The sequence below is a fragment of the Numenius arquata genome, chromosome 16 (genome assembly GCF_964106895.1).
Source record: "Numenius arquata chromosome 16, bNumArq3.hap1.1, whole genome shotgun sequence".
Lineage (NCBI taxonomy): Eukaryota > Metazoa > Chordata > Aves > Charadriiformes > Scolopacidae > Numenius > Numenius arquata.
In genome coordinates, this window is record NC_133591.1 from 11,607,680 (window position 1) to 11,635,670 (window position 27,991).

At 41.2% G+C, this 27,991-nt stretch overlaps 1 protein-coding gene across 1 annotated transcript; it reads right to left on the reverse strand.

The window, feature by feature from the left end:
• Positions 1-92: 92 nt before the first annotated feature.
• SFI1 (SFI1 centrin binding protein) lies at positions 93-27,820 on the reverse strand. The gene is made up of 30 exons (XM_074159286.1): positions 27,627-27,820; positions 25,392-25,571; positions 24,266-24,337; positions 21,959-22,066; positions 21,550-21,644; positions 19,801-19,918; positions 19,432-19,534; positions 18,164-18,320; positions 17,236-17,397; positions 16,694-16,764; positions 16,186-16,278; positions 15,627-15,724; positions 11,859-11,940; positions 10,783-10,961; positions 10,470-10,545; positions 9,877-9,972; positions 9,384-9,460; positions 9,042-9,144; positions 8,446-8,542; positions 7,605-7,765; positions 7,108-7,182; positions 6,741-6,815; positions 6,213-6,389; positions 5,235-5,368; positions 4,187-4,282; positions 3,143-3,404; positions 2,333-2,474; positions 1,641-1,764; positions 873-975; positions 93-333 (listed from the first exon to the last, which is right to left on the reverse strand). Exons 1-30 carry the CDS (start codon positions 27,644-27,646, stop codon positions 226-228), a joined length of 3,444 nt encoding a protein of 1,147 aa, XP_074015387.1. The 5' UTR covers positions 27,647-27,820; the 3' UTR covers positions 93-225.
• Positions 27,821-27,991: the final 171 nt, after the last annotated feature.

The following is a 27,991-nucleotide window of genomic DNA, read 5'->3' on the forward strand; positions in this document are numbered from 1 at the left end:
TTAACTAAGTATTGGGAGTGCAGCATGAGGTATATTTAGCTCCGTTTGGTTTGGGTTTTAATCAGCTGTAGTAACAAAATAAAACAAACAAAAATATTTAAGTTAATTTATAAAGTAAAAGTGCCACACATAGACTTCAGAGCATATATACATCACTTCCGTCCTCCCCTGCTACGGAAGGGGCAAAAAGTCCTACCCGTGAGCTGGAAAGTAGGTTCAGCTGCATTATATATCCAGAGCAATCTGGATGTCACGCAGGCGGGCAACCAGGTTCTGCACATGGTGTCTCTCTTGTAGTTGTGCTTTGGTGAGAGCGTTGATCCTCACCTGCAACTGAAAGGGAAAGCAGCATTTAGTCTTTCTGACCAAGGAAGAGTGGATGAACTCCAGCAGCCTTTCTGTCATCCCAGTTAAGCAGCATTAATTGATAGAACTGTGTCACCGGAGAGCAACCACGTACTGGCTTGCTTTAGAGGTACCAGTGCAGTTCCCCCAGACGTGGCGGTACGAGCCTGGGGACAGAGCCGTGTGGATACGGTCAGTGTGGTAGAGCTTACACCATCCTGAGAAATTGCAGGAAAAAAACCTGAGACTGAATCTACTGAAGCCTGCAATGTAGCCTAGAAATAGCCATAGGAAGGTCTATTTCATAGAAATCGAAATATTGGAGCTGGAGTTGCATCTTTCCATTTGTTCAGAAATGTAGCTACACAGCAGTCTGTTCTGCTCAACAGCCCACTTCCCATTACACATTTCCCTTCTCAGCTTTTTAATTAGAGCTTATTATGCAATTCCTCACACCTGCCATCAGGCTAAGTGCACAACAGTGATAATCGCTTCAGTAACTGCAATTTGTTTGCTGTTTTACACACCTGATCCAATTCTTCCCGAGCTCCTTGTACCCCATCTTGGTCCTCTGCTCGTGTGCTCATTTCCAGCCACTTCTGTAGAATCTGTGCCTGCTGCTGACAGGACCTGATAAAATGGATTAGAAGGTTCTTATCCCAATTAGAAGCTCAACAGTCTAAGCCAACTTACACTTGCAATCGATACTTGCAGTAAGACTTTTTTTTTTGTCTCAAACCACTGAATGGTAAAAGTCTTTAAAAATAAATCTGTCTGAAAACCGTTGTCTCCATTTTCCACTCCTAGTTCTTGACTTCATTTCCTGACAGTTGAATCCCCTGAAAGACCCCATTTTCTTTTAAGCATTTTTGTAAATGTTGTCTTGTTCTAGTAGAGAAGTTGTCAAACCCCAACCATTTTTTTTTTTAATTAACAGCTGGAAAAGCTAAGTCTTCACCCCTCATGATAAAAGAACTAAAAGCTAAATTTCAGCTGCTCTGCCAACTTTCCTTTGTGCTGCCTTCAGATTATACCCCGTGATACCTCTGCCATGCTTTCTCCAAGAGCTGCCAAAGGTATGATTAAACCACTTACTGGCTACAAAGGATAAGCACATGTACTCTCCCACCTGAAGTGAAGTCTTAAAAGGAGAAAATCTCTGGAACGTTTCTCTCTTTCATTCACAGTTCTGCTGTGAACAGACTGGCTATTTTGAAAGTAGATAAGTACAAAAAAAATGCAATATTGAGTTGACAGCATGAGGAAAGGCTGGCTAAAGAGGCTTTGCAACATACTTGAGTTCCTGCTTCCTGCTGAAGTAGTACTGCATCTGCTGCTGGATGCGTCGCAGTTCAGCTTCCAGCTTTCTCTGCAACACCATTTCCTCTCTGGAACCATGCTCCCTTTCTCCCCCTTCAGCTGAAAGGACGACACAAGGCACAGGCAGTGGATGTAGGGCAGACGTCTGCTGTTTCTTCTTGTCAAGGAAAGTCAGGTTAGCAGAACGGAAACATGGAACCCTCCCGAGTCCTTTTTCACATGTTTTGTCACCCTGTGACATAGACCTTGAGAGGTCAGGTACCATGAGAGGGCAGGAGTCCTGACAACATTACAAACTCTGAACTCAGTTTAAATATACGAAAAAAGAAAAGAAATGATCTAGTGAATGGCTTAGTCCTACAAACACTGTTTTGGCCTATTGACGATTTAGTGTTTTACATCTACTCTAGAAGTAGTAAGTCCTGTCCCATGTAACACAAATATAATGAAAAACACTGCATTGAGAGGTGCTTAGACCCCATCCGTCCCCTTTACAATCATACTGTAACTACAGTTACTTGTGTTACCATCCCGAAAAGGAACGACTGCTCTTCACCTCCTGATGCCGGCGTGCAAGACCGCCTCCTCTCCCTTACGTTTTGTGGAGCTGACTTGCATGTATTGGAGGAGGACACACAACAGCTGTAGTTTAGATCTGAGGACGTACCCGCAGTTTGGTGACTCCATTTTTCCACCAAGTCCTCAGGTACCAGCAAATGTGGCTGCAAGTCTGGTCGCAACTTTTTCTCCACAGACTCCAGTTGAAAGTCTTGGGCTCCTTGGCGAGCGCTCACAGGTTGATCTCCTCTCTGCAACATCAGAATGATACTGGTTTTTTCCCTCAAACGGTTTTCTTGAGTAAGCCCTACAAGGAGGATGCACCTGATGTATTAAGCCCTACTCCCACTCAGACACCCCCTGTAGTCACTGAGCCCTCTCATAAAATACCACAGAAGCAGCAGAGCTTAAGTAATGGTCTCTTTCATTTCATCAAGCTGAACACCTCCCATTCTGCACGGAACAGAGGAGTTTAAAACGCAAGCACCCACTTGTAGGTGAAGTAAATTTCAATTTTTGAGACTCTCAGCCACAGCTACTAAACCGAGTTGCTCTTGAATCCCTGGTTGGCAAACTGTAACTGCTCTGTACTCTTTAAAGAAGCAGCACTCTCAAGTCAATTGCCAGGAAAAGCATCCTGCTAGGAAGGCCATGAGACCAGGAAAAAAAGGCATGAATTACAGTACACCACACACATGGGTTGGTCAGCTACTGAAACACTGCTTCAGACTGGTGGTGAACAGTTCTTGGGCATTCAGAGCCAGTTAATTCAGTCAGCTTTTAAGATAATAGATAGCTAGAACAAGAAAAGAATAGCTCAACAGTCCAGAGGAGCCACAGGAAAAAACAGCAATAAGCAGCACACGTGCTGACAGTAGCCCAGTAAACACACTGATTTTTCCTTCAGCAACACACTCACCTTCTCTGCTCCAGCTTTCATTTGGGGCGTGAAGGATGAAGGAGACCGTAGCTCCGGCCTCTGAACAGCACAGCCCACATCACGTGTCCACAGCAGTCCAGAGGGGAGAGCAGCGTGTGTGAGAGGTGGATCGGAATGAGTGGCACTGCCCATTTGAGATACACATTTACAGGTACTTTCTTCCATTTGAAGTGTTGGCATTAAATTCCCCATCTGCGCAGAACTTCTGTCCACAGATGTTTGCTGGAAGGGTGCCTCTGATCTGTAAAGGAGGAAGGATGAGGTCCCCGTACATTGCAACCTGTTGGTCTCACCCTTTGCAGTCAGTGCAAGAAGAGGGAGAATCTTGTTACTCCCTTGCATACAAATTTCCAGTGAGCTGGTTTTAAGCAGGGGAAACCCCAATTAAAAAAAAAAAAAAAAATTAGAAAAACACCACAGTCGTTTAAAAGAAATAAAAAACTAGCAAAACAGTTAAGGTTTCCGTTACTCCTACCTGCCCTGCTCCAAATCCTCCACATTAATCCAGGCTGAAACAAGTTCTTTAGAGCTGTGAATTCTACCCATTAACAAAATCTTGCCTTATTTTGGTTTGGGGACAAGAGAAAGAACGGAGCAGAAGCAGCAATCTCAGCTAGGTTTTGACAGGAGATGGATAGATATTTGGTCCTGGCTCTGCATTACTGGAATTGCTAACAATTCCCCACTACATTAGTTAAATCCAGACCCGAACCTGTTGTGGAGCAAGAATGATCTATGAGCCAAAAGCATCCTGCACAACTCAAACTTCTGAGTTTATATGGCAAGACTGACAGAAAAGGAAACTTTACTTATTAACTAAGCCCATTAATTTTGGAAATAAGTGATGTGCCTTATCTTTCCCTCGAATCCTCTCACTAATGAAACAAAGGCCTTGGTTGCTATTTGGTTGCAGAACTAAACATTCTGCGTTATGAAGGTATGGGCATTTGAGGGGATAAGCATAGCATAAGGCCCACCGTAAGTCACTCTCTTTTTCTTTACTTTTTAAAACAGATTTTCTACCTTGTAAAAGGAGGTCCCAGCAGTTCCTTGCTTTCTAGAGATTGCAGAAGGAAGTCAGGCCTCCGCGGTGGTAACCTTGCTCGTCGAATAGCATTTCTGGAAAGAACAAACAGAATCAATAATGGCCCAGATTCAGGATTATTTTAAATTGGCATACGCTGGCACACTGCAGCTGAAGAGACAGTCCTATTCCATCATTCGTCCCTGCTCTGTAATGTCCCCCTTGCATGCAATAATAGTCTTTAGAGTTTAAATTTCAAACACAACGTCACAATCTGGTTCACCGTATGAATGATTGTGCCAACACAAGGAGCGGTGGAAAGGAAAGAACTGAACAAGGCAGAGCTACTTTTGGCAGCACACATGAGCTTAGAGAAATGTGAAGCTGTCACCTTATTTCCCTGTCAGGCTCCTGTCCTGAACTGAGAAGCTCCATGGAAGATTCTTCCTTGCAATTGCCCCATGATCAGTACAAATTTTTTTAAGAAATACCTTCCCCAGGGGAAAGAAAGAGCCAAGAAGAAAGTTCAGTTTCTACACAGCCAGGATCTCGATGTTTATTATTTCATCAGACCCTACACGTGACTTCAGTGAAAAAAGGGCGCTTCAGTGACAACTATTGGTCACTTGGGCAAGACAAGCTCTCATGACAGTACAAGTCCCATCACATACATCTTTCAAATGTTTCTCTGTGTAACTGTTCTATGAAAAATGACCAACACTCCATGAATTCATAATTCTATATTGAGAAACACATAGTAGGAAAGTATATAGCTGAGCTGATTCTCCCTGTCGCTGACATGTTACTGTAAAGCCACAATTTCTCTCACTATTTGTGTGCTGATGTACGCGTTACGCAGCAGCTCTTGTGTAACTGCAATGCCAGCCATAGGACGCAGGGTCAGAGTTACAGAAACTGCATGAAACTAACGTTAATCTGTGTGAGAAGCTGGAAACACGAAAGAGAAAGGCAGACAGATGGACTGCACATATGCAAAACTACATATATGCCAGAGAAATGCAGAAGGGACTGGAACTTTACACTCACAGATGACTGAGAATTGAGTCCCCATCAGCAAGGTGAAATGGTAGACGACTGCATTTTGAAAGCCACAGCTCCTCCTCTGCTGGACGTCCTTTTGTCTCAGGGCTTACATCAGGCATTTCAAATGTCACTTGCTTCTTCAGAGGTGGCAGAAAAGAACACAGCTTATTTAGTTTCTTGGAGAGCGCCTTCTGTTTCCACAGTATGGCACAACGATACACTGATTGGACAGGGTTGTAGGCTGCCTGCCAACACAACGAGTAGTAGAGCACTGGACAGCTGAGAGGAGGAAGCAACACCACGCTACCCAGGGAGAAGAACACCACAGAAAGGAACCGAGATTTCTGATGACCTCACAGCCATACCAGCTCTCTAAGCTAAATTAGAAGTCCAATGCGGTAAGGCAACATTTGGGTCAAGAGGATAAACTGGATACTTCTCCAGTGAGGCAGGCTGCATATTAGCAAACAGAACTACTAGTGTCTTGAAAGCCTGGAAAAGAGCTGGGAAAGCTGCCCAGGAGCAGGAAAAGAGCAACCAATACAGCCATCCCGATCTGCTTTCCACACACAGGGCTGGGCTGGTGCTCAAAGGGAGAAGTGGCACTAGGCCACATTCGAACATGTAAGTGGTGCTAAAGCTAAGACAGGATTAGACGCAGCCTCTAATGCTTCATTCTAGCACAGAATTCAGAGACCAGACCCCAGCCACGTGCAAAGGCTTCATCCAGCAATATTGCCTACAGTAGGAATTGGCCAGTTTTGGAATAGCTTCATTAAGAAAGATTCCCAATTAGCAACACAAGTCTGAAGTGCTCTAGTCTCAAGCTGAATGAAAGTGACAAGGCGCTTTGCTTCCAGTTAGAGGCAAAAGTCTGTCAGATCCAAACAAGAGTTGAGATGTAGGGTTCCAAGATACATCCCTGGCTGCTCTGCTGTGTGTGTGTTTGTGTGTATCTGAACAGTCACTCGTCTCTTTCACCTTCAGCTGGTGCTGGGCTTGGAGCTGTCCCTGCAACTGTTTCGTGCCAGCGCTGCATCTCAAGGCCTGGGTTACACCTTCTCTCGGATGAGTAGCGTGGTAAAATCCTGTGGCTTTTTCAATGCGATCTTTCTTCTGCTGCTGCCCCTTGGCAAATCTGAGCCAAGCATCAAATACCTATGACAGGAACAGAGAGCTGCAAGTGTTACAGAGACAGGTTCCAGGCCAGGGATTCCCCCTGCAGACAGGACCACTTTCCCTGCCACTGAATAGCAGTAGGCAGAGCTACAGCAACAGCAGGACACTGCCACAAGGACAAAAGGACAGGGATTTAAGTCAGCTGAGGCTGGATGGGGAAAAAACGTGCAAATTTTTTAATCGGGTAAGAGGATTTGGGGACAGTTTTCCAGCATCCTGAAATAACATATAGCACCCCAAAGATGAGAGGAAAACAGATATTCAATGTGCACTCTGCTGACTGCACATCAGCAAATTCACCTGTCTGCCCCTGACCCCCCACACCCTTACCTTCCTCTGCAACGAACGGGACCAGTGCCACAACGCTTGCACTGTCTTCTGCTTTTCCCATCGCTGCTGCAACAGCTATCAGGGGAAAAAAATGGCACAGCAACCAGGTTAGGAGTTTACGTCCCACACCAGAAACGCTGGCCAAACTGAGAACCACCCAGACAGGAAGTGCTGGTGGAGCCACAGCAGAATGACCTGCTGGGTTCACCCAGTATATGGCAAGGTGTCTCTTGCACTAGTGGAACCAAAAATCCAGAAACAGTTTAAATAAGTTTCTTTGGTCCTCATGTGCCAATGGAATGTGAAGGAGAAGACGGGATAAGGATCAGCAAGGAGCTAGATACCTACCCAGGGCACAATTCCTTACCTGTGTCTTCCAGCAAGAGAAGGAAGCAGAGCAAAGTCTACGCGCCATTAGCTGATCTCCCTGTCTCCGTAGCAGCTGTAAGGTAACCAGAACAGTGAGTCACTCACAAACAAACCCCACTTATCTGAGCCAAATGCTACTAGAGCAGAACGGGCAGCAAACAGCCTTTATCACCTTCCCTTTGTTCTGTTGAGGCCACTCTCAATATCTAAATGTCCTGCGGTGTAACCCCAAGTTGCAAATATCTGTAAGCCCAAACAGGATTTCATTAAATGATCCCACACATGGCAAGCCCAGCTTCTCCTCTTTTAAAGTCAACTAGTTCTATCAAAGCTTCTTCAGGCAAGACACAGGCACATTAATTCCTCCTCAACGCACAAGCCTGTCATGCTCCTCCTCAGCCAAGACTACCATTCCCTTCACCAAGGGACATGGCCTGCTCCTCCACACCTTCCCACCCGGGGTCACTGGCTAGGGAGGCTGCTGATTCTTCTCACCATCTTCCCAAGGCACCACTGATGATATTTCTTCCATTTCACCAGGTACTTCTGGAGTAGGTGCTGCTGGTGGTGCTGTACAGCTGTGTGCTGCTGAGCCCTCAGCATCAGAGACTCCCTAGTTAAGTCCTTCCAGTGAAGAAACAGGGTCTGTAAGCGCACTGTTAGGAGAAGATAAAATAACTCATGTACCAAAAGGAGACTATTAATCTCAGAGTCTATCACGTGATCAGCTGCTCTTCCAGACAGTTTAAGCAATACTTAACACTGACATTACTCAGCACTGACAGTACTCATCACTAGGAAGAAGGATCGTGAAACACCTCAGGTAACAGAGTGAGGCATGAATGGCAAGTCCTTCCCTGCTGCCACCAACACCCTCTATAACCTTTAGGAAATTATTTGCCCTCTTTGTGCTTCAGAGTCCTCATGTCGAGAACATAGCTGGTACCATGAAAATGCTTGCTGACTTTGAGAGCCTTTTTGTACTAATTACTAAAGAAAGATTGAAGCAGTAATTGGTAACATTACTTGCACTGCCCTCAAAACAGAGACATCTGAGCTTCTCAAAATTAGCATTGGAAAACTCTTTTGAGGAAGGAAACGTTACCATCCCTTATACAGACAAGGCACCAACAGAGAAGCACAAGCAGCCTTCAACAGAGCACTGGAGTCCCAGGTGATCTCCCATTCTATAGGGATGTCCTCTGTAGGCTTAATAGAGCATTCAGTCATTTCATCTGTACAGATGACACCAGACTGCCCTACTAAGCCACATCTTTCTAAGGATCATACACAGATAGCTAAGTCTTTTGAGAGTTTAATATCTCCACCAGCTCACCTATATCCAAATGTTTTCTGGCCTCCATCACAACTGTCATCTCCTGCTGACGGTAATGCACTTGTAGCGAGGCAGCGTATCTCCACTGTAATAACACCTAAAGATGTAACGCAAACAAGAGATGATACAGACTGACATTGCAACGTTCTTTGGAAGGGGAAGCAAGGTACTCCAGATTGCTGGCACCATAACCATTTCCATCTCAGTTTTCACATAAGGCTCAGCAAGACAGTGCACATTTCCTACAAGTTAAATACAACAGCATTTCAGAGGGTCGCCTTGGCGTTTTTTCAGGGCATTCTTCTTTTCTGTCCCTCTGTCTGCCCATCTGCCCCCTCCCTCACCAGGTAATCCTACTATTTTGTATCATACTACTGGTTTTCCCCTTCCTTCTAGGAAATAGGGAGAAAGTAAGGAAGAGGAAAAACCATGAACTAACTCAGAGACGTGTGAAAAGAAGATGGGACTCCCACTTTTTAGGCCTTTGTTAGTCGTGGCTCTTATATGAAGTTTTTGGTCCTCCTAATTGCGTTACCTGACCCCTACCAGAACCAGCATCTGTACTTAGACCTTGGGATCTGCTCTGCAGACCCTACCTTTGAGAGGATGGCTCTCCTGTAGTGCTCATCTGCCCGAGCAGCTGCCTTAGCTTCACTTATAAGAGCACGGGCATTTTCTCTCCAGGTACACAGAAGCTGTCTGAAGGCAAAATATATAAAAAATTAAAAAACAAACAAAAAACATTAAGAACAATTCTCACTTGTTCATTTGGTACTTTCCCGCTCACAGGGGAACCAAACCCATCTGCCTCTATAAACTCAGTCTTGCAAATCAACTTCTGCCCCTTTAGGTCTCTGCTGCAGAGAAGGCAGCGCAAAACCACAGCACTTCCTTAAGCCCAGCATCTTAAGCTCAGCCAATCACAAGGAAAGGCTTACCGCAGCAGCAGTCTCGTGCGCTCTTCCTCCTTCTCAGCTACTTGGTATAGAACGCACTGTATGCTATGTTGGTAACTCTGCAACAAAAGCAGCGAGAGGTAAAGTTTTCCTCAACTCCCAACATCTTTGAGGAGACAAGACTTCTGGAAACTCTCAGTAGCATCTTAGGAGAGTAATAGCAGCAGTGGAGTATAGGGGAAAAAATGAGGTTACAGCCACTGAAATCAAATGCTGTTTTTCCAAGATGAACAGTCATTACACACTAGTTAATGCTACCTATTATATACCTTCACCAAAGCCACAAGATTACATTGGTTCTTTTGCTCCAAAAAGCAATGGTAGAGATTATACAACTGTATCTACATCGGCCTCCATTCTACCTTGCACACTTGGTGTGTAAGGGCCTAGAGAGAAACAGCAGCTCTTCAGTTCTCACTGAAACACTTAAACACACACAGACAAGCATCACAAAGAAAACGACATTCCCTCCTACCTTCCAGGCTGCCAAGGTCTTGCCCAGCAATGTGTGCTGATAGTGCACATCTGCTTGCACCAACTTCCTCCATTTTTCATGCTGATGCCCCACATACTGTAAGGAGGAAGGGAAAATAAATATATATATCTACATGCAATGGAGAGAAAACAGGCAATGGTAGACAGCAGAGGGAAGAGGACCATTCCCACTGGAATTCTCTGGGGAAACATCAATCCTTTATCTTGCTACAATAGGTTCTCACTCAAACTGGTGTTACAAACTTTTACCTTAAGTTAGAAGTACATACCCAGTACTGGCTAGGAACAATTTCATCACACTAACTCTGGTTACATTCCCAGGTAAATCTCCTAAACTATAGTTCCAATCTCACTATACCTAGACAAGTGAACAAGAAGTAAAGAACTCCCTCTCCTCCCTACACAATTCCCGGTCTGCCCATGCTGAACTGGTTTTATCCACGTGGAAGGGTAGGAGAGCTGAGGAATGACTAGTGTTTAAAATAAACAATTTAATTTCTAGCCAGATGGGTACAAGCAATCTGAACATAACAAAAAGGATTCAAGCTCTTCCCTATCTGTTAACTCTCTCACCTCCCTCCACTTGTTCCAACTCTGCTGCAGACACTTTGAACAATGAAATCTTAAGGCTTGCATCTCCTTGAGCCTCCTATAAGAAAAATAATTTAATTATTTGTCCTACAATGCAATCCGTGTTATTGAACCCCTGTAGCACAGATGTGAGTTCACACTTGCCGTTTTCAGCAAGTCATGTACTGAAGACAAACTAGGAGAATCTAAAGCACAAATAAGGAGTCAGAATCACTGTGAATGAAACGCTGTTTTGTCAGAAGTGGCCACCACAGACCAATCTAAATAACTCTCCCTTTCAAAAAAACCTTCTTACTCTGTTTTTCTCTCCTGAGTATTTTGCTTCCACAGACAGAAAGCCTTTAGCAGCAGCAGGTTACTGTAGTGATCTCTTGCACGAGCTAAGCCCTCCTGCTCCTCCAAACAGGCAGCTGTTCTTCTACGCCAGAAGGACCAGAAACAACGCAAGAGTTGCCTTTCAAAATGAAGTACAGCCTATAATGGAAAGAAAGCAGCAATGAATTCACAACACTGGCCAGTTACAAACAACAGAAAACAATTCCTTGATGACATGCACAGAACTGTCCAACGTCCATTTCCCTTTTCTCACATTGAACAGTAAAGGACACGTCATCAAAGCCCCTTTGCTGCAACTTCACGTAGGTACCCATATGCGTGTGGATGGAGAAGCTGTTATCAGAAAACAGCAGGCCAAAGAGAGAAAAAATACAAGTTGGTAAGTAGCACATGAAAAACTCCCAAGAAGCGATAAGCTCCAGAAACTAGTCCTGTTGAATTCGCAAGAACTGATAATCTCAGAACACCCAGAGTCAGATGTATCTGCACAAGGCCACCCACACACGCTACCATCAACTGAGTTGCGTAACTCAGGCCACATGAAAGGCAGCAGAGGCTGCTACATAAAAAGACTATAGGATTATATATACATATTAGGAAATTAAGGACTCCTTAAGGGACTTTCTGGACACCTAGTAAGAAGCAACTTGTTTATCAGTACAACCCTGCACTTCTGAAATAGGCTGAGGTTGGCTCTTTATTACTATTATTGTTTCGACCAGGTAACTATGAAACGGGCGGAGTGTGAGTGAGAGAACACACACGTATTTACTGGGTGAGAGAATAAATGAATGAACTGTGTGAATAATCATCCTCTAACAATAACAGCTTGATTCTACTATTAATAAACAGCTTAACTTAAAAAATGTGATTAGTAAGTATTGGTTGTACTCTGTTTCCAATTTGATCCCCTACCAGGAAAAGGGAATTTACAACACCCAAGTCCATCTCATGCTAACTGATGTTCACAGGGAGCGACTAAGAAATCCTCCTCTCTATTGCCTAAGTAAGGTCAGGTAGAAGAGTTACATTTACCCTCTTCTCTCCCATTCGGTATTCTTGCCGCTTGCACACATTCAGCAACCACGTGTCAAATACCTGTCTCATCAACACCCTCCTGCAAGCAAAAAGGGAGAATGTCAGCTCAGGAAAGAATTCCTTCAGAAAAGGGATAGATTTTATCAATGTCAGAAGACCAATCCATGTACAACTTAAATAGTTACTTATTTGGTTTTTCAAATCATGCAAGCCTTTTTCGGAAATCAGCCAGCTTTGTGTCTTCGTTATTCTCTGGGTTAAAAATCCAGACAATTAGTTTGTCCCCTGAAGCCTTACCCAGAATATATGAGACAAGATTAATGTATTTTCTGAAGTTATTAGAACTCCCTGCTTTCATTCAGATCATTTAATAGATTGTTCTGACTTATGACCAAGTAACTTATTTTATTTACAAAATAAATCCAACAAAATACCCAAACAAAAAACCCAAAAGCCAAACCAAACAAACAAGATTGTAATAGGACTTGAAAAAAATTATAAAAACAATAATAAAAAGCAGTGTGGTCTGATCTCGGCACTAAAGGGATCCTACCAAAGCTTTCTTTTATGAACATGGTTCAGGTTAGTTGCCCTCATTATCAAAGCTTCTTTCTTGCTAGATGAAGACAGTATTTGTGAGTCTGTCTCCTCCCCAGGGATGCACAAAAGTCATTATCAAATAGTATACCAAAAGTGCAATTAAAATATATTTGCGATTGAGCACTATACATCTCCCACAAAGCAAGCACACAGTAGACACGTCCTAGTCCAGAAGTCTGAGCTACAGCCTAATGGAACTAGCACCCAGTTCAAACTACACCGGTTATTTCCAGAACTCAGTCATGTGGGTGTACTAATTAGATTGTCAGCAAGTCCCAGCTCTTCTCTAGTCTAAAGAGGCTTAAAAGATATTTTGGATTCTTACCAGGTAATTTTTTGGTAGGTAGCTGTTACAGCTCATTACAATTTATAGGTTGGTAAACAAGATGAGTGAAGTTAGTCTTCCTGGAGGGTACTGGTAGTTGCCAGGAAGAGTCTTTGATCTGTAAACAGTCACAAACCTCAGCTGACGGCTCTTCTGGGATATCTCCTGGATCTTACCACCACACAGAGCAGTTGGGGCACTGACGTTGGCAGCACGTATGTACAACAGAGACCAAGAGTGAAGCTGAACTCTGGCAAACTGCCACAAAAGTTTTACTTAGGTCCGGTTGGAAAGCAGCCCCAAACCTCTGACTCAGCAACACACTTCTTAGAATTTGGTCTTTTGTGTCCAGGAAATAGGATTTCATTCATAGTCTTTCTAGAGAGAAAAGATTGCACACAAAAAGCATTCCTGACCCATGGAACCAAGGGATGGCTACAGAACCAATGAGAGCCTTCAAACCATCTGTTCATCCCTTCCCCGGTGAGAGAGGCGTTAAGTGACACTGCAGCACTTGCACACTCCAACTCATCTTCCCTAAGCTTAACCTCCTGCATCTTCTCCCTTTTTTCCCCTCTTAGTCTCCAGAGGGTAAGCAAATGCACCACAGCTGCACTCCCACACCACTTGGAAAAACTCTTAATGGCTCGCAGAAACACAGCTGCCCTCATTACTCGGCCTGCCCTCCAAACCTATTTGTGAATCTCCCAAAAAGCAAGCCAATATCCAAGGCAGAACAGACTTTCTGCAGCTTGTTTTTCAACTGTGAAGCCAGGCTTCTGATGACAGAAAGGTACGAATCTAGAACACAGGGTGTGACCGTGCTCTGCCAATGAGAAGTGCAAGGTCTCAAGTCTACCAGGAAAGAAGATTCAATGTCAAAAACCATTTTTTGCTCTCAACTGACACAGAAAAAAAGTGTCCCAGGAGGGGACTCATTATAAGAGCATTTTTCAAAACATACCCTTTTCCAAGGAAAGCAAATTTTTTTTGTTAGTCTTCTAAAATTGAAAACAGGAAATAAGTTTTAATATTATCATAAATCATAACCCTACCTAGAGAGTCAGCCTTCAATCCATGGCTAAGAATACAAGCCCAGACAAGGCCTTTAAGGCATCTCAAAAAAGGTAAATACATATTTTTCTCTCAATCATTATTTCATCCCCTCTGATTTCCACAAACTCTTGTAACTCCCATGCATGTTTGTGCCCCCATAATATGCCAGTAAGAGTAATTAGTAAGGTATATCATTACCCTGAGACAAAGGCTAGTGGTTGAATTTTAAGAGGCAACGAGAACCCACAGTCTCCACTCGCATTAACAGAAATGCCAAGCACCTCTAAAGAAAGATTCCCAATAATTTCACTCAATTTCACACTGTAAACTTAAATTAGCATAACTCCAACCATAGTAAAGGTTTTATTTTGGCATGGTTGCAGTTGTGAACATTTTGAGTTCGGGTTCTTTTCCTCCAAGTTCTACACTGGTCTTGAAGACAAAATTAAAGCTTACAGGGACATCTTATTTATTTCATTATTGAATCCCACTGTGCATATTGCAATTGACTAAGATAAGTAACCACAATAATATTTCTTATTTCTTCAGTAACCTCTAAGCAAAACCAAAGTGATCTGGATGCCAAGACAATTAAGAGAGATTTGTGCAGTAATTATGCCCTGAAAATAAAACAAGAATCAACTCTGACGCAGTACCAAGTATATTAGTAACTCTTGCAATATTAGCCTCTCTTAATCAAGAAAAAGTTAGTACTTAAAGCAAACTCTGCTGGGAGGATTAGAAGAAATAAGATTGAAATTTTACTGAATAGAAGATACTGTTTAGGCCACAGGGTATTTCTCTGAGCTGTAATAAAATTAAATGTCTTTTTGAATGCAGGCTGTGCTAATCAGAAAAAGAACATCACACGCAAGTTTGCATGGCAGAATGAAGCTTCCTTTCCTTCCCTTATTACCCTGAATATTAACCAAGCAACTCTATGCAGCTCATTACACTAATACACTAACATGGGGACATCTCAACAGGCGTCATTTGATAACACCACCACAATATTGTGGTTGAAGTGTTTTCAGTTTCAAATCTAGCTCCAGGATGTGAGCTAGAACATGCTCCAGGATTAGAGCAGAACATGCTGTGCTGAATAGCACAGGTCTATCTTGTAGAGATCTCCTTCTCTCCTGCGAATCTTCACTCAAAAATCCAGAAAGTTCTAAGGCAACAAAGTTTAGAGTATTTGCACATCCTGCATTTTTGGAACCAACTGAAAGCTGCATTACGAACCAATAAACGGAGGAATTATAAGAATCAAATATATACCCTTTGAACTTCATCCTAACAAACAGGTACTCCCCACCAAACTCAAGCTTAAGAAATCTAACAGCCTTCTGGCTGCTTTGTTAATGTTGACTTATTCCTAGGACTAAATAAATTTAGCTTCTACAAAAAAGCCTTCACTCTTGGAGTGCCTCAATCAGCAGGGGTAGCATACATGAGCCATCAACTCCCCTGGCTCATCCCCAAAGTAAAGCAGCAGCAACAAGTGTTTTGAGCTTTGTCTGTGCTCATGCTCCAACCTACTGCTCTTACCAGTAAAATGCTCAGCTTTTAAATCTAAACAAGCCTCAGAACTAGGTTTAATCACTCTCCCTCTCACATTTCACAGAGAAGCAGGAGATGCAAATTGCCCACTACTCACAAAACATGTAAGAACAATTAGCATCAGGATGGTCATGCTCCCAGAAGTATTGCCAGATTTTAAAAGGGAACCAAAGGCCCACAAATCCCACATTTGTACAAATTTATACTAATATTTCTCTGCGTACCTGTAACGGGCATGAGCCACTGATGTTAAGGCCTGCAGCTGTTCGTCCTCCTTCTCTTCCAAACGGGACTTCCAACGGTTCCAGAACTTCTGCAGCACCTGAAACAAAACAGAAAAAAAACACAACTAAAAAACAAAACAAACAAACAAAAAAAACCCCAAAAAACTGCAAACCAAATCAGGGTGGTTTTTTTTTTATGAAAAAACCACAGATATTGAGGAAGGAGAAGAATGCAAAGAAAGAAATTATTAAATGTCATACTAAAACTGTATGCTGCAATGATTGCCTCCTGCACTGCTTCATATACCAAACTTGTTTTATAACCTGCTATGAATTTTTCTGGTAGAAGAAAAAATCACCATAAACATACGTTATTTTATAACATTTTGGTTTAGTATCTAAGACTGACAGTTGACTTACACAGATTTTTCTGTTGCTATTAGTATTTAGGAACAAAGCAGCCACTGATTTAATAAAAACGTATTTTGTAGGTGAGAGTGGAAGCAAAGAGAACAGCTAAAGAAAAACTAACACAAGAACAACAAAAAGTCAAACTCACTGTAACTTGATGCTGATGGTATGAAAGATTTTTTCTCATTTGCTGAAGATGAGTGTTTGTGACATTCTGCGAAAGACCCTTAAGCCCAAGTTTCTGCAACAAGAAATGCACACAACTTTCATGCAATCCAGATCAGCAAGCACAGCAAGTTTAGAACTGCCTACTGCTTACAGGCAAACAATGTTTGATTTGCAATAGCTAAGATTTATTTACCCATCAAAGCCATGCATCAATTTCCCCTCACAATCTGCTACTTCACCAGTTTCCCCAATTGGAAGAATAACCATTCTGGAGAGCAGCACAGTTTCCCCATTTGGATTCAGCCGGATTCCAGAATAGCTGGAATTTAGAAACCTGATGTCTGATCCAAACTCACCATGGCACAAAATTGTGCATTTCCCAATCAATGCCCACACTCCACTGTCAACATCAAAGGCACGCTGCCAGTCAGGACTGTCTGAATCCTCTCCACAGCCTCTCCCACCTGACACATTAACAGTGCTCTTACCAAGAGATGATGCCTGTAGTGTTTTTCAGCCAGCTCACACCGTCGAGTCTCTTCCACACACAGTACAACATCTGTCACCGAGTTAAAGTATCTTTTACACAGAAACATCCTCATATATACACAACTTTCTCCCAACATCTACACAACCTTCTCCCACAGAGGGGCACTAGATCTCCAACTAAGTTTGCTTCAATATTGAATTTCCTGCACTGTTACCTGGGCAAGTTTTGATTACAGTCAAGTTTTTAGATTTTGCTGGTTTACCACAATACATTTCTGATTCACTGTTAAGTAAGGAATTCCTTTCCAACCTTAAATTATTTTCCGCAGGCTCTTAGCTGCCAACAGGCTAATATACTGTAATTGCAACAGGTTTATTAATTGTCAGTACGGCCTTACGTACATCTAATGATAACATGTTTGTTGTCACCCATGCTACTGCACAACATTGCTGCACAACATTGCTGCTTATTAACCAGATCTTTTGCCTGCGGGAACACTTTTAACCTGTCCCTGCTAGGGACTAAATACAGACTGGATACAATGCTTCCAGTGTGCGAAGACTCTCCGTAAGGCAATCCTTGCTGCTAGTCTGTCAATGTCCTTTTGGTGAGCGTGCATTCTTCTCCTGTGCTCCCATGACAGCCACCAATCAGAGAAACACTGACGGATTATCCTGCTTCGGTGGTGCTCGCGGGCCAGCTCTAGGAAAAAAACACACAAATTACTCATGAGTTGCTTCATCCTGGGCTCTTTTATATCAGACGAGGCCATGACATTTAAGCCACTTGTTCTGAAGTGACAGAAGTCCTAACACTGAAAAATGGTGGCAAGAATTCACAATACCACTCAGCTACGGACTATATTCTTTCAATTGATCACAAAGGCAGTTTTAAAGCAGTAACATACTATGCTGACTTAAGAAGGGGAAGTTAATGCTGCGTCACTTGTTCAACATATACAAGCTTGATTACAATTCAGCATTCTCCTACCACCACTTCCCAGATATCCAAGCTAGGTTCTTTTCCACTACCACCGATCAACAGGTATTCACGTCTGAACTTATTCCAATGACTTCAAGGAAAAAAACAAAAGAACTGGTGTAATTATCTTTACCATCTTATATGAGTTGTGATTTTCTGATTATCAAGAAAATCCACACATAGATTGACTGATAATAGTCCTGAATGCATCCTTCTCACAGGTATCTCAGAATATAATTTGCAACGTGCGAGTTTTCATCAATGGAATCATAAAGCATTTTCTTTTAAATCAATTACACGGAAAGCAGGTGATGTTCCTGACAGTTCAGTATATAACCTTAGCTAGGCAGCCCTGTGACAGCATACAGTCCAAGTTGCATCTCATCATCTGTTGAGCAATCAGAAACATAGCAGTGCCTCCTAGAATAGAAAAACACATCACTGTGTCCTAAGAAAGGGGGCTGAGCCCTGTTCTGTCCTAACTCACCATTCTGATGCTTTTTTGCTCTGCGGAGGTTTAGGTATCCCAGCCACGCTTCCATGCATCTCTTCAATTCCCAGTGCTGATGGTGAGTTACTGCCCTTGTCTCCTTCTGCTTGTCATTCTGGCTGTATAAATACAGCTCTCGCCACTGCAACCAAGCCTGACAGGGCAATTCAGGAGCCGGGGGGGGGGGAGCAAGGGGAAAAAACAGACAAGATTACAGAAGTAGAACAGAGAAGAGGAAGAACATGCAGGCAATGAGAAATTCCATTTAAGATCTAAAGGTGAAAGCCATAAGCAATGAAGTTCCACCCCACAAAGGGAGGAAAAAAAACCCAACTCAAACAAAAAAATCCCAAAGGAATGTCAGCACAGAAAAGATCAAAGACAAGGAATGTCAATATCAAACTTTTTTTCCCCTTTTTTGGATATTTTCACACTTTTTCCATTAAAAGGCCAAAATAATACTTTGTGGACAACAGGCTCTCTTACAGACAGACTATTTTCATATAAAATAGAATCATATCTTGAGATATGGTAAGATTTCCCAAGTCATGAGTTTATCTCCTTAGTAGAATACTGGACTCAAACAGGAGGCAGCACAGCCATCTTACAGCAAAGGCCAAATTAAATACCATCACCTGTTTTTAATGAAACAGACAAAAAGCCACAGTTCCAGGGAAAGCAAGCAAGCGACCCTGTTCTCACTTCCATTAAGATGAACAATTTACTGAAGGAGCTGACAGCCTCTCAAGAACATGAAATGCTGGATTCTATTTTCTTACCCCTAAATGGAGTTAAACACGCCCACAGAAATTCATTAGGACATAAGAAATGTTGTCTTACAAAGAAGCAAGGTGACATCAAACAGCTTGCATACACCCACCCTGCAGCTACGGTGCTGCGAACAGGGCATGAAATCGCACACACTTGTTCTCTTTTACCTCTTATTTACCTGCGGCTAGTTCTCTGGTGGAAAGAAAACCAATACTTTCACTATCATCCAGCATTGTATAAGACAGTAATAATTCCTTTGCTCAGTTTGCTTCCTAACAAATATAAGACATGGATCCAGCTTGCTTTGCCTGGATTTCTTGTAATGAAATCTTTCTTGTAAATAAGTTGTTTTGACCTTCTTCCATCATATGTGCTGTAATTTGCACAGCAAATTAGTGTAAGGCCTATTTTTTTCTTAATCTGCAACATATTAGTTACACTTGAACGCAACTCAAACATTTGAAATGGTAGTAACTGGAGTTCCGAGGACTTACTCGAAATTGCAGGCTCTGGGCCCAATTCTGCAGAGCCAAAACATTCATCTTATGTCTCGCGCAGTTCTGATAGTGTCGTCTTCTCCACACTGCCCATGACAGGCTGCCAAAACAATGTTACAGACATGTTCACAAGCAGGTTCCATAGTTTGGCGCAAGAAATCACCTCTCTCTCACTGGAAAAAGGTACGAGTGACAATCTTTTAAATTTATGGGTGTACCAGAAGAATTCAGTCACACGTACACACACACAAAAAAAAAAAAATTTGAACTTGGAACAAAGTCACAGCAGGAAAACATAACAGAACACAGGTTAAAAACATGGCCCTGTGGTCAGTGCCTTTCTGCCCGTTTCCACTCCATTCTTACCGCAAACAGCTTCTTTCCCTGAATGCCAGCGCCACAGACTGCAGCCCGTGCTTCGTCCTTTGAACATTAACATAAACCAGCCAGCACTGCCAGGTCCTGAGCAATTTTTGCTTATTTGCTGTGTACAAAAAAAAAAAAATAAATAAAAATTACAGCATCTTAAGTTCACGCAAGAATCTGGCATTTTTAACCACTCCATAACACCACTTGTCCCTGAGCTCCAGTCCCCTCAGCCGCAGTGACACCTCGTGGGAAACCCTGAAACGACAGCCACCAGAGCAGCCACCACGACCATCCACCCTGGCTGAGGGTGTCACACCAACAAGACTCTCTGAAATGCTGACAGCATCATGCCACTTGTTCAGAGCAGCATGATTTATCGGACAATGGCACTGCTTTGTCTTCAGTGCTTACAGAGTATATAATTGTATTACAATATTCAGCGTAACAACCTTATTGGGTAAGAATTACAGGATTTTCTTTGGTTCGTTTTAAAAAAAAAAAAAGTTCATCAGGTTCATCAGTAGCTTTTGAAGAGTTATTCTCTATTACGAGCAGAGAAATCAACCAGAAACATGTCAAGTTTACTTAGCAGGCTAGTCACGCAGCTAAAAACAGAAGTGGTGTCACAAATTCCAGTTTACCACTTTATGCAGCGCACTGCACTTTCGCCTCACAACAGTCTGGCTTGTCAGAACTGGCACTATTGAAGCAAAGTTATTAGAAAGAAATAATCCAAACCCATGATTGATTTTATGCCACTTCACACATAAAAATAACCACCACTTTTTTTTCCCTCCAAGATTTCCTTGCAATCTGATCAATCAAGTATTAACTTACCTTAAAACAGGTCACTGTTCTATCTTTTTGACTAAGTAACACACAGCTGTTTCTCTAAGTACTCTGGCCCCTCTCAGGAAGAAAGGAAATCTACAGCTATCAGTCTGTTTCCAAAGGTGCCAGTCTATATAATATTCTGAGGGTACATTCATATGCAGAGAGACCAGTTAACTTACTTTGCAAATCAGCAGAGAACAAAACCGCAGGGTAATCTTTAAAAAAGGGTCATCATCCCCTTCAGGTGAACAAATATTCCCCGACCCCAAAGGAAGTTGCAACCAAAATAAGCAACTTCATCAGCAGGATAAATCCACTGCAGAACAAAGAATCCACACAATAAGACAAGGGGCTCGCTCTTCAAAACCTTGGGCTTCTTTTCAATTGCAAGACACAAACTGGAAGGAATAGTGACTACGAATAGGAATATGTGCAGTTAATACCACAGAGAATTATTATCTAATTTCTATAGCCACGGTGGCTAAAGAATTCCAATAACAGATTCTATCAAAAAAAAAAAAATTTATTTGAACACATATTGTGATAAAGGAAAAGAAAAAAATAACCACACACACACACAAGAAAAACAAAGAAAACCAAAACAAACAAGAACACCCAAGCCACCCCCCCAAAAAACCAAGCAACACAATCCAGAGCAGATGGAGAGGCCCTTAAGCTTATTCACAGGCATCCCTAACTCACTATACAGCCACACTGTACTGCATCAAACGGAACCCCCCGCCAGCTTCCGACAGACAACCATCTGTACCTAAAAGCATTACACTTCCATAGGGTGGGGGAGGTCAGCGTGCAAACACGTGCAAGGGACAGAGATTCTGTGTAAATATTTCCCTTGGAAACTCCCACTTTAATATGTCCCCAAATAAAGGCAGTTACCATCACCTCACTTACCATGAGACTCTGCAACATAGTATTTGTTCCTCTTTCCTTGTTGCTGGTGTACATAGGCTCTCCAAGCCTTGAATATCATATTTTGGAGTAGGAGCCTCAAAAATGAAAAAATGCCAGTCAGTGAAATAGCTACCACTGCCTAGAAGTAGGATTCTTTCAAGTTCAGTTGCAATTTCAGGAATTTTAAGAATAAGAAATTTTGACTTCATCCTAAGACAACAGTAACAAAAATACACACCAAAAAAAAAAGGGGGGAGGGGAAATATGAAAATAAGCAGTGAAGACATTGCTCTTGGCCTAGAGGAACTGTAATGTAACTTGCTTACTGGCATTAATAGCTCCTTCAGAACTTAAAGAAAATTTCTTGTACTGTTACATACACACAATAATAGGAAGTAATTTCCCAAACCTGTAATGGCTGGCCGCTCTCAGGCTGAGCTTCCTTTCTCTGCAAACAGTCCACCGCTCTTTCCACTCTCCAAAGGTTTTTTGAAGAATCCTCTGGTCATAAAAGCACCTAAACAGTTGAAAGATTTGGACATGGGAAACTTCATACAGGTTTCCAGATTGACGACAAATCAGTTTTAATGAAGATGACGCTATCTCTCTTGCAGTCTTGTCTGATCAGCCTAACAGCACCCATTTGCATTTAAAAAATACTACCCTACCATGACACTTTATTCCAAGATTCTGTGAAGTATGACAAGAAGCCATCACCTTACTGACTGTAAACACTTCACATAAAGTCAAGGAAGGAAAGACAGATGTTGTTAACTGACTTGCCAAATACCAGAGTGCCAGTTGACTTTAGACCTACGAATAACTCGCATTTTTTATCTCAGTTCTGTTTTACTCAAACAACCAGCACAGTTGATAATGATACCTGTATTTTCCTTGCTAATTTTGTTCTTTGTTAGTTTAACACAAAATATTTTATGCATAGAAATAAATGCAAAAGCTACTTCAGGTTTTATAATGTTTTGATATTCCATTGCGTTCTTAGAAACAGCACACTGATCTTGTCATCCCAAATTTAAAATCTTCCCAAAGAACACTTAAAGAGACTTAAAAACTTGTTTTCATCTATGCTGAAAACGAAGGTGTTCATCTGCTGATCTACCTTCCCCTTCCAGTGGATGCTAAGCCATCCACAAAACGGATTCACAAGTCACATATAACCTTCAAATTCTTTAACCTCAGTAGAACAGTCTCTACTTTTATACCCAGATTTAATTAACACACACCTTACCATGTAAGAAGCAATACTACATTTCAGCTGAATTGTGAACAGCTACAAATTCAAACCTAGGAAGGTCTGCATGAGGGAATTAGGATTTTGATCATCTAACTAAAAATAATATTCGTAATCTACTGTTTCAAGCAATAGTCTCTCAAACATTTTTCCATATGGTCAAGACGGGCAGCAGCCTAAGAACTGGAAAGTCTCATCAACTAGAGTACAAATACTTTAAAAAAAATTCTCATCCCTTTGTATTTGTGATGGAGAGAAGGAAAACAGAAGGACCCATGAAAGCATACAAGCTAACAAACAAAAAGCACACAAGCCCAGACTCACAACCTTTGATCACAACTATTCTACTAGCTTAATGATATTGGTCATGTGTGTAAAAACAGCAGGATTAGGCCCAGAATACCTAGAGGTTCCTCAGTGAAACACATATGAATCCTCTCACAAGTTGCAATTCATAGCTACCTACCCCAAGCCAAGTTGCTAAGTCATTCCAAGCACTCAAGCAGAAAAAAGAAAAAAAAAAATAGAAAAAACAAGTGAGCTATACATTAATTTTTTAAACCTGGTGAATTAACAAAACATTGCAAATAAAAGCTGCAGAGAACTGGAGACTCAAATCTAAGGCAGCAATTATGTATTGCTTATATTGCTTGCTGAACTTTATAAAATGTATTTCTACTCATCCTTCTAAAAGAAATAATCATTGTCCTGAATTTACACAGAGCCAAAGTAGTGCAAATCCAGTATATGGGATAGCAAGAACAGTAAGGTTCACAGGACAACTTCCGTTTACCAATTAAGGCAGACATCATCAGAATATATTTGATACAGTACAATGAAATTGGATAACTAAAGGCCTGATGTTATTCTAACAGTAACAAATGCAGGTCTTTCTACTGGGAACTGCTTCAGTTCCCAAGGGTGTGGTCAAACAAGAATGAACACGCAAATTAAAGCAAAACAAGAAAAGAGTATCAAAGTGTTGGTTTTCAGGAGCTGACAGAACACTAACAACAGAAACAAATCACCTGCCACAGGTATTTCAAAGTCAGACAGATACAACGCATATATAGATATACATTAAGAACAAAAGTGAAAACAATAAAATGAACTGAATTTCAAGATCTCTCTCTAGCTATAACTTTGAAAAATTGTTAAACTTAAATGATAGGCTATGATTGTGATACCTGCTTTATATGCACTTACAGTTCAACTGCATCCAACCAACTACAATTCCTGTGAATTTAGTTGGTAAAATTTAACCTTGATTATTAAAAACAAAAAAAAAAAAAAAGCAGGAGCAAGACGTGTATTCAAAGGAAACCTTTAAGTGATCTTAGAAGACATCCAAATATGTTCTTGGCCCAATGGTACAGCACTAAGCCATAAAAAAAAAAAAAAAGAAAAAAAATCCCACAAACCCACAAAACAATCCCCACCCTTGATTTTTATAATTTTATCTACCTGGCTTTGGAAGGGATAACTTGTCCAAATGTCTTTTTTGTCCACAGATAGAAGAATTTCCTTGATAGATATCTGGAATATAAGGAAAGGTTAGTTGCCTTTGCACTCTTCCTCTGTTAATTCCCAGAGAGCAGTAAAAATAGGAACTTTTATGGTAGTTTCAGTAATAAAACTAAGGGTCTGGTTTTGCAGAGATCAATGCATATATGAAGTATTTACATCCTGAAATTAGTAGCTTTAACAGGACTATTCACCAAGCACAAATAGAGGCCCCTGCAAGACTTGAATTGGGACATACTTGTTTAGGAAGGCCAGGCAGCTGAAATGTCTTCCAAGCAGCCCGCTTATACTAATGTGATACTAATTACCAGGCTGCTGACTAACTAGTGAGCCTTTTTAGTGATTTAGAAGCAATAATATCACTGTTTCCCTGAAGTCAACCAGCTGAGTCAGACTTGTTTCCAGAATACTTGACCAATCTAATGTTTACCCCTGAAACCAGCAGATCGTCCTTCTTCCTACCTCCCTCACAGCAGTTCCGCTCCTCAGCAAACTTCTCCCAGTACCAGTTCAACTCACTAATCGATGACTGTGATACTATCACCCTTTCCCCCCCCCCTTTTTTTTTTTCCAAACGGATTTAAGAGTTAATTGGCTCACAGAGGGCACCAATAAGCACCAAAGACATCACAAGGCAATTAATTAAAGCACACAGCCATGAACAGGGCCTCCCTCTTGCAGCAAGTCTCTGTTGCTCGATCAGCTCCACTTGTTCAACGAATATTGGGCTATAATCTCTAAACAATTACCATTCCACCTTTGTGAAGATTCCTTCAACAAACAAAAGAAGTAAAGAAACACAAGAGGAAGGCAAGACTAAATCATTACCCCGGCAGTCCCTTATCAAAGCATATTGTTAAATAGCCTTTTTTTAATTTTACATAAGAAAATCAAAAATGTACAGAATCTGAGTGTGCCAATGCATGTCCTCAAGTTACCGCAGACACCTTTAGAACCATCTGACAAAAACCTTTGCCTTAGCCTGGATTTGTACTGTAAAAGGCAGACTTCTTTAGGTCTGATCCCCCTGCTCCATTCAGTGAAAATTATGTTTTGTACTTATCACCTGGTTTGGAATTCTTTTAGCCCTCTTCCTTGATGCCAGGTATACCCAACTTGATCCAAATTCTCATGTCCTCTGTCCTGAAATTGATGTCTGGCAGATTGTGGAGCAACAGATTGCCCCGTTGCGTACATTTGATGCCTAGGGAGTTGTCGGTTTTCGTTCATCTTCAGAGATTTTGAACTTAAAAGGAAAGATAAATATTTTGTGTCAAACTATATTAACTGCAAAGAGGTGGCATTATTGCAACAAATTAATCTACTACAAAGATATACAATCACACACAGAAGTTGACAGCTACAAAATGTTAAAATACATTTTTGTCTCTATCTGGCATTTTTCACTATCTGGAATTTCAAAGTTGTTTCCCCAAGACAAGCAGGAAGACACATTTCAGTGCAATCATGTCACAGACAATTTCTTTCTCCTCTAAAGTTGAAATGAGAAAGCACTACAATGCATGTGTGTTTCCTCTCCCATGCGTGTGTATACAGCGTGCCTTTATGGAGAAGATTTGAATGTATTTTCTGCCTTTTGTTCTCAAACATATCAAGGTATTCTGTCTGTTGCTGAAAAAATTCTCTTGAGGATGAGGAAAGTGAAGTGAGAATATCCCATTTTAACATGAAATGCACTTCCATATACAGTTCCTTTACAAGGGACCCCTTCCTAGTTTTGCTCGTATTTTAACTAAATGTGTTTCTTCTTTAAAACACTAAAAATACCTTCCTGTTTTTAAATATTCATCATTAAAAAGCAAAATTAGGCATATTTTTCCATCATCTAGTTTACTTCTACACAGAGTTCTAATCTAAAAAATAACATGGATGTTTTTATGAATTCTAAGTATTTTGTCTCAGTAATTTTCTGAAAACAAGAATGACAAAAAAAAAAAATCTAACCAGATAAAACTTGCTGAACCAGTTGTATTGAAGCTTCTTTCCCAAAACAAATACTGCCACCACCCTGAAAATTTGCACATTAGAACCACAAACACATTCTTGAACTCCGTAACAGGCAACTGAAGAGGACAGTCTGAAGTCTCACATTAATAATCACCTGAACTGAGCTAGGAAAAACAGGTCTGCAGCCAGAAAAAAATGTTGATTCCGTGAAGTCATTGGAATAATCCATGCTAGAAAGTTTCAGGAGTTCAGCTGAATAACCACTCACAGTATTAACAACTGTGGAGGGAAGAAAAAACCCCAACAAAACCAAAACCCAACCCACCTCCCCAGAAATCGCATAGGAGGAAATACAGTATTTTTGGCTTTTTTCAGCAAGCTGCAAGGAGCTAAAAAAAAAAGTCAATAAAAGAAAACAAAACCTATATTTTGTGTGTGAGAGGTAAATTCTTGTTCCCCTATAAAATATTATTTGAATGTTTTCTGAAAAAGGTGAACACTCTCCAGCAGACAAAATAATCCTGTTCACCTCCAGATGCGCAGTTAAGGCCTCTGTATGCACTTTTGAAGAAGGAGTTTCAGGCACTTTTAAATTTATGCAAAATAACTTTCAGCACAAGTTCCTGTACGTGTCTATTAGGCCCAATTCCCTTTAAAGCCATCTAATCTGCTCCAAAGGTAAACAACCTGCTCTGACCATATGCAATGAGAATGTAACACAAAGTAGTCAAAAAAATAAAAGCTCAGGTAGAACATGTAGAAGTTTTGTATTAAAGTCTAACGCATGTGGATGCTTTGTGATTTTCCAACATACATAATTTTTAACAGATTGTTCCTAAATTTGCAACGCTGTATGTGCCACACATATTTCGTGATGACAGCCCATGTCCATGAGAATTTATGGCAGGAAACCACAAAAAGGATCACTTCTCCCTTGTAAAGCTCAAAAATAAAAGCATGGGAAGAATAAAAGACTAGAACTAACACCACAGAATAAATCTGAGGTTGGGCCAAAAACTATATCCAAATATCTTATGTTCCAGTCTAATACCTCAAACTCAAGAACATCATTTTTATATTTGAATGTTATGATAATGTAAACCCACATAAAGCTGTGTTTCGTGATGGGTTTGGGGGTGGTGTGTTTCTTTGTTCTTTTTTGCTTTAAGAGGAACACTTTCTGATTAATAACATTCCATAGAGACCAACAAGCCCTTATATAAGGGTAACTCAACTTTATTTCAGCCTATGGAACACCTAAGATGCCATAATTGAAAAAAACCAAAAGTTACAGCTGAGGTCTTTAACAAGGTAGCATCTTATTATCGCTTACCTGCCTCTGGATTTCTCCATTTTGCTATAGTTCCAAGTCTGCAGTGAACAAATGCACTCTCTGGACTGCAATGTTGCACGTTAGCTTCGGACAAAGCATAAATTGGTTCCTGTTATATGTGATGAATCCATCAAATGGATCTACGCTAAATGCAGCCTGTATCTTAACAATGACAGGAATTCCATTCAGTCGACCTGCACACAAATAGAATAATGCAATTCTAGATGTTTAACATGAAAAGTATGTCTGCACACTCGCAGCCTTGCTGACATAATCTATTGGTAATAAAGGGATAACTGTTTGAATCCCAAGATTCCACTATGCCTACCTCTATAAAGCTATGCTAGAAAGATCCTATAAAAAGG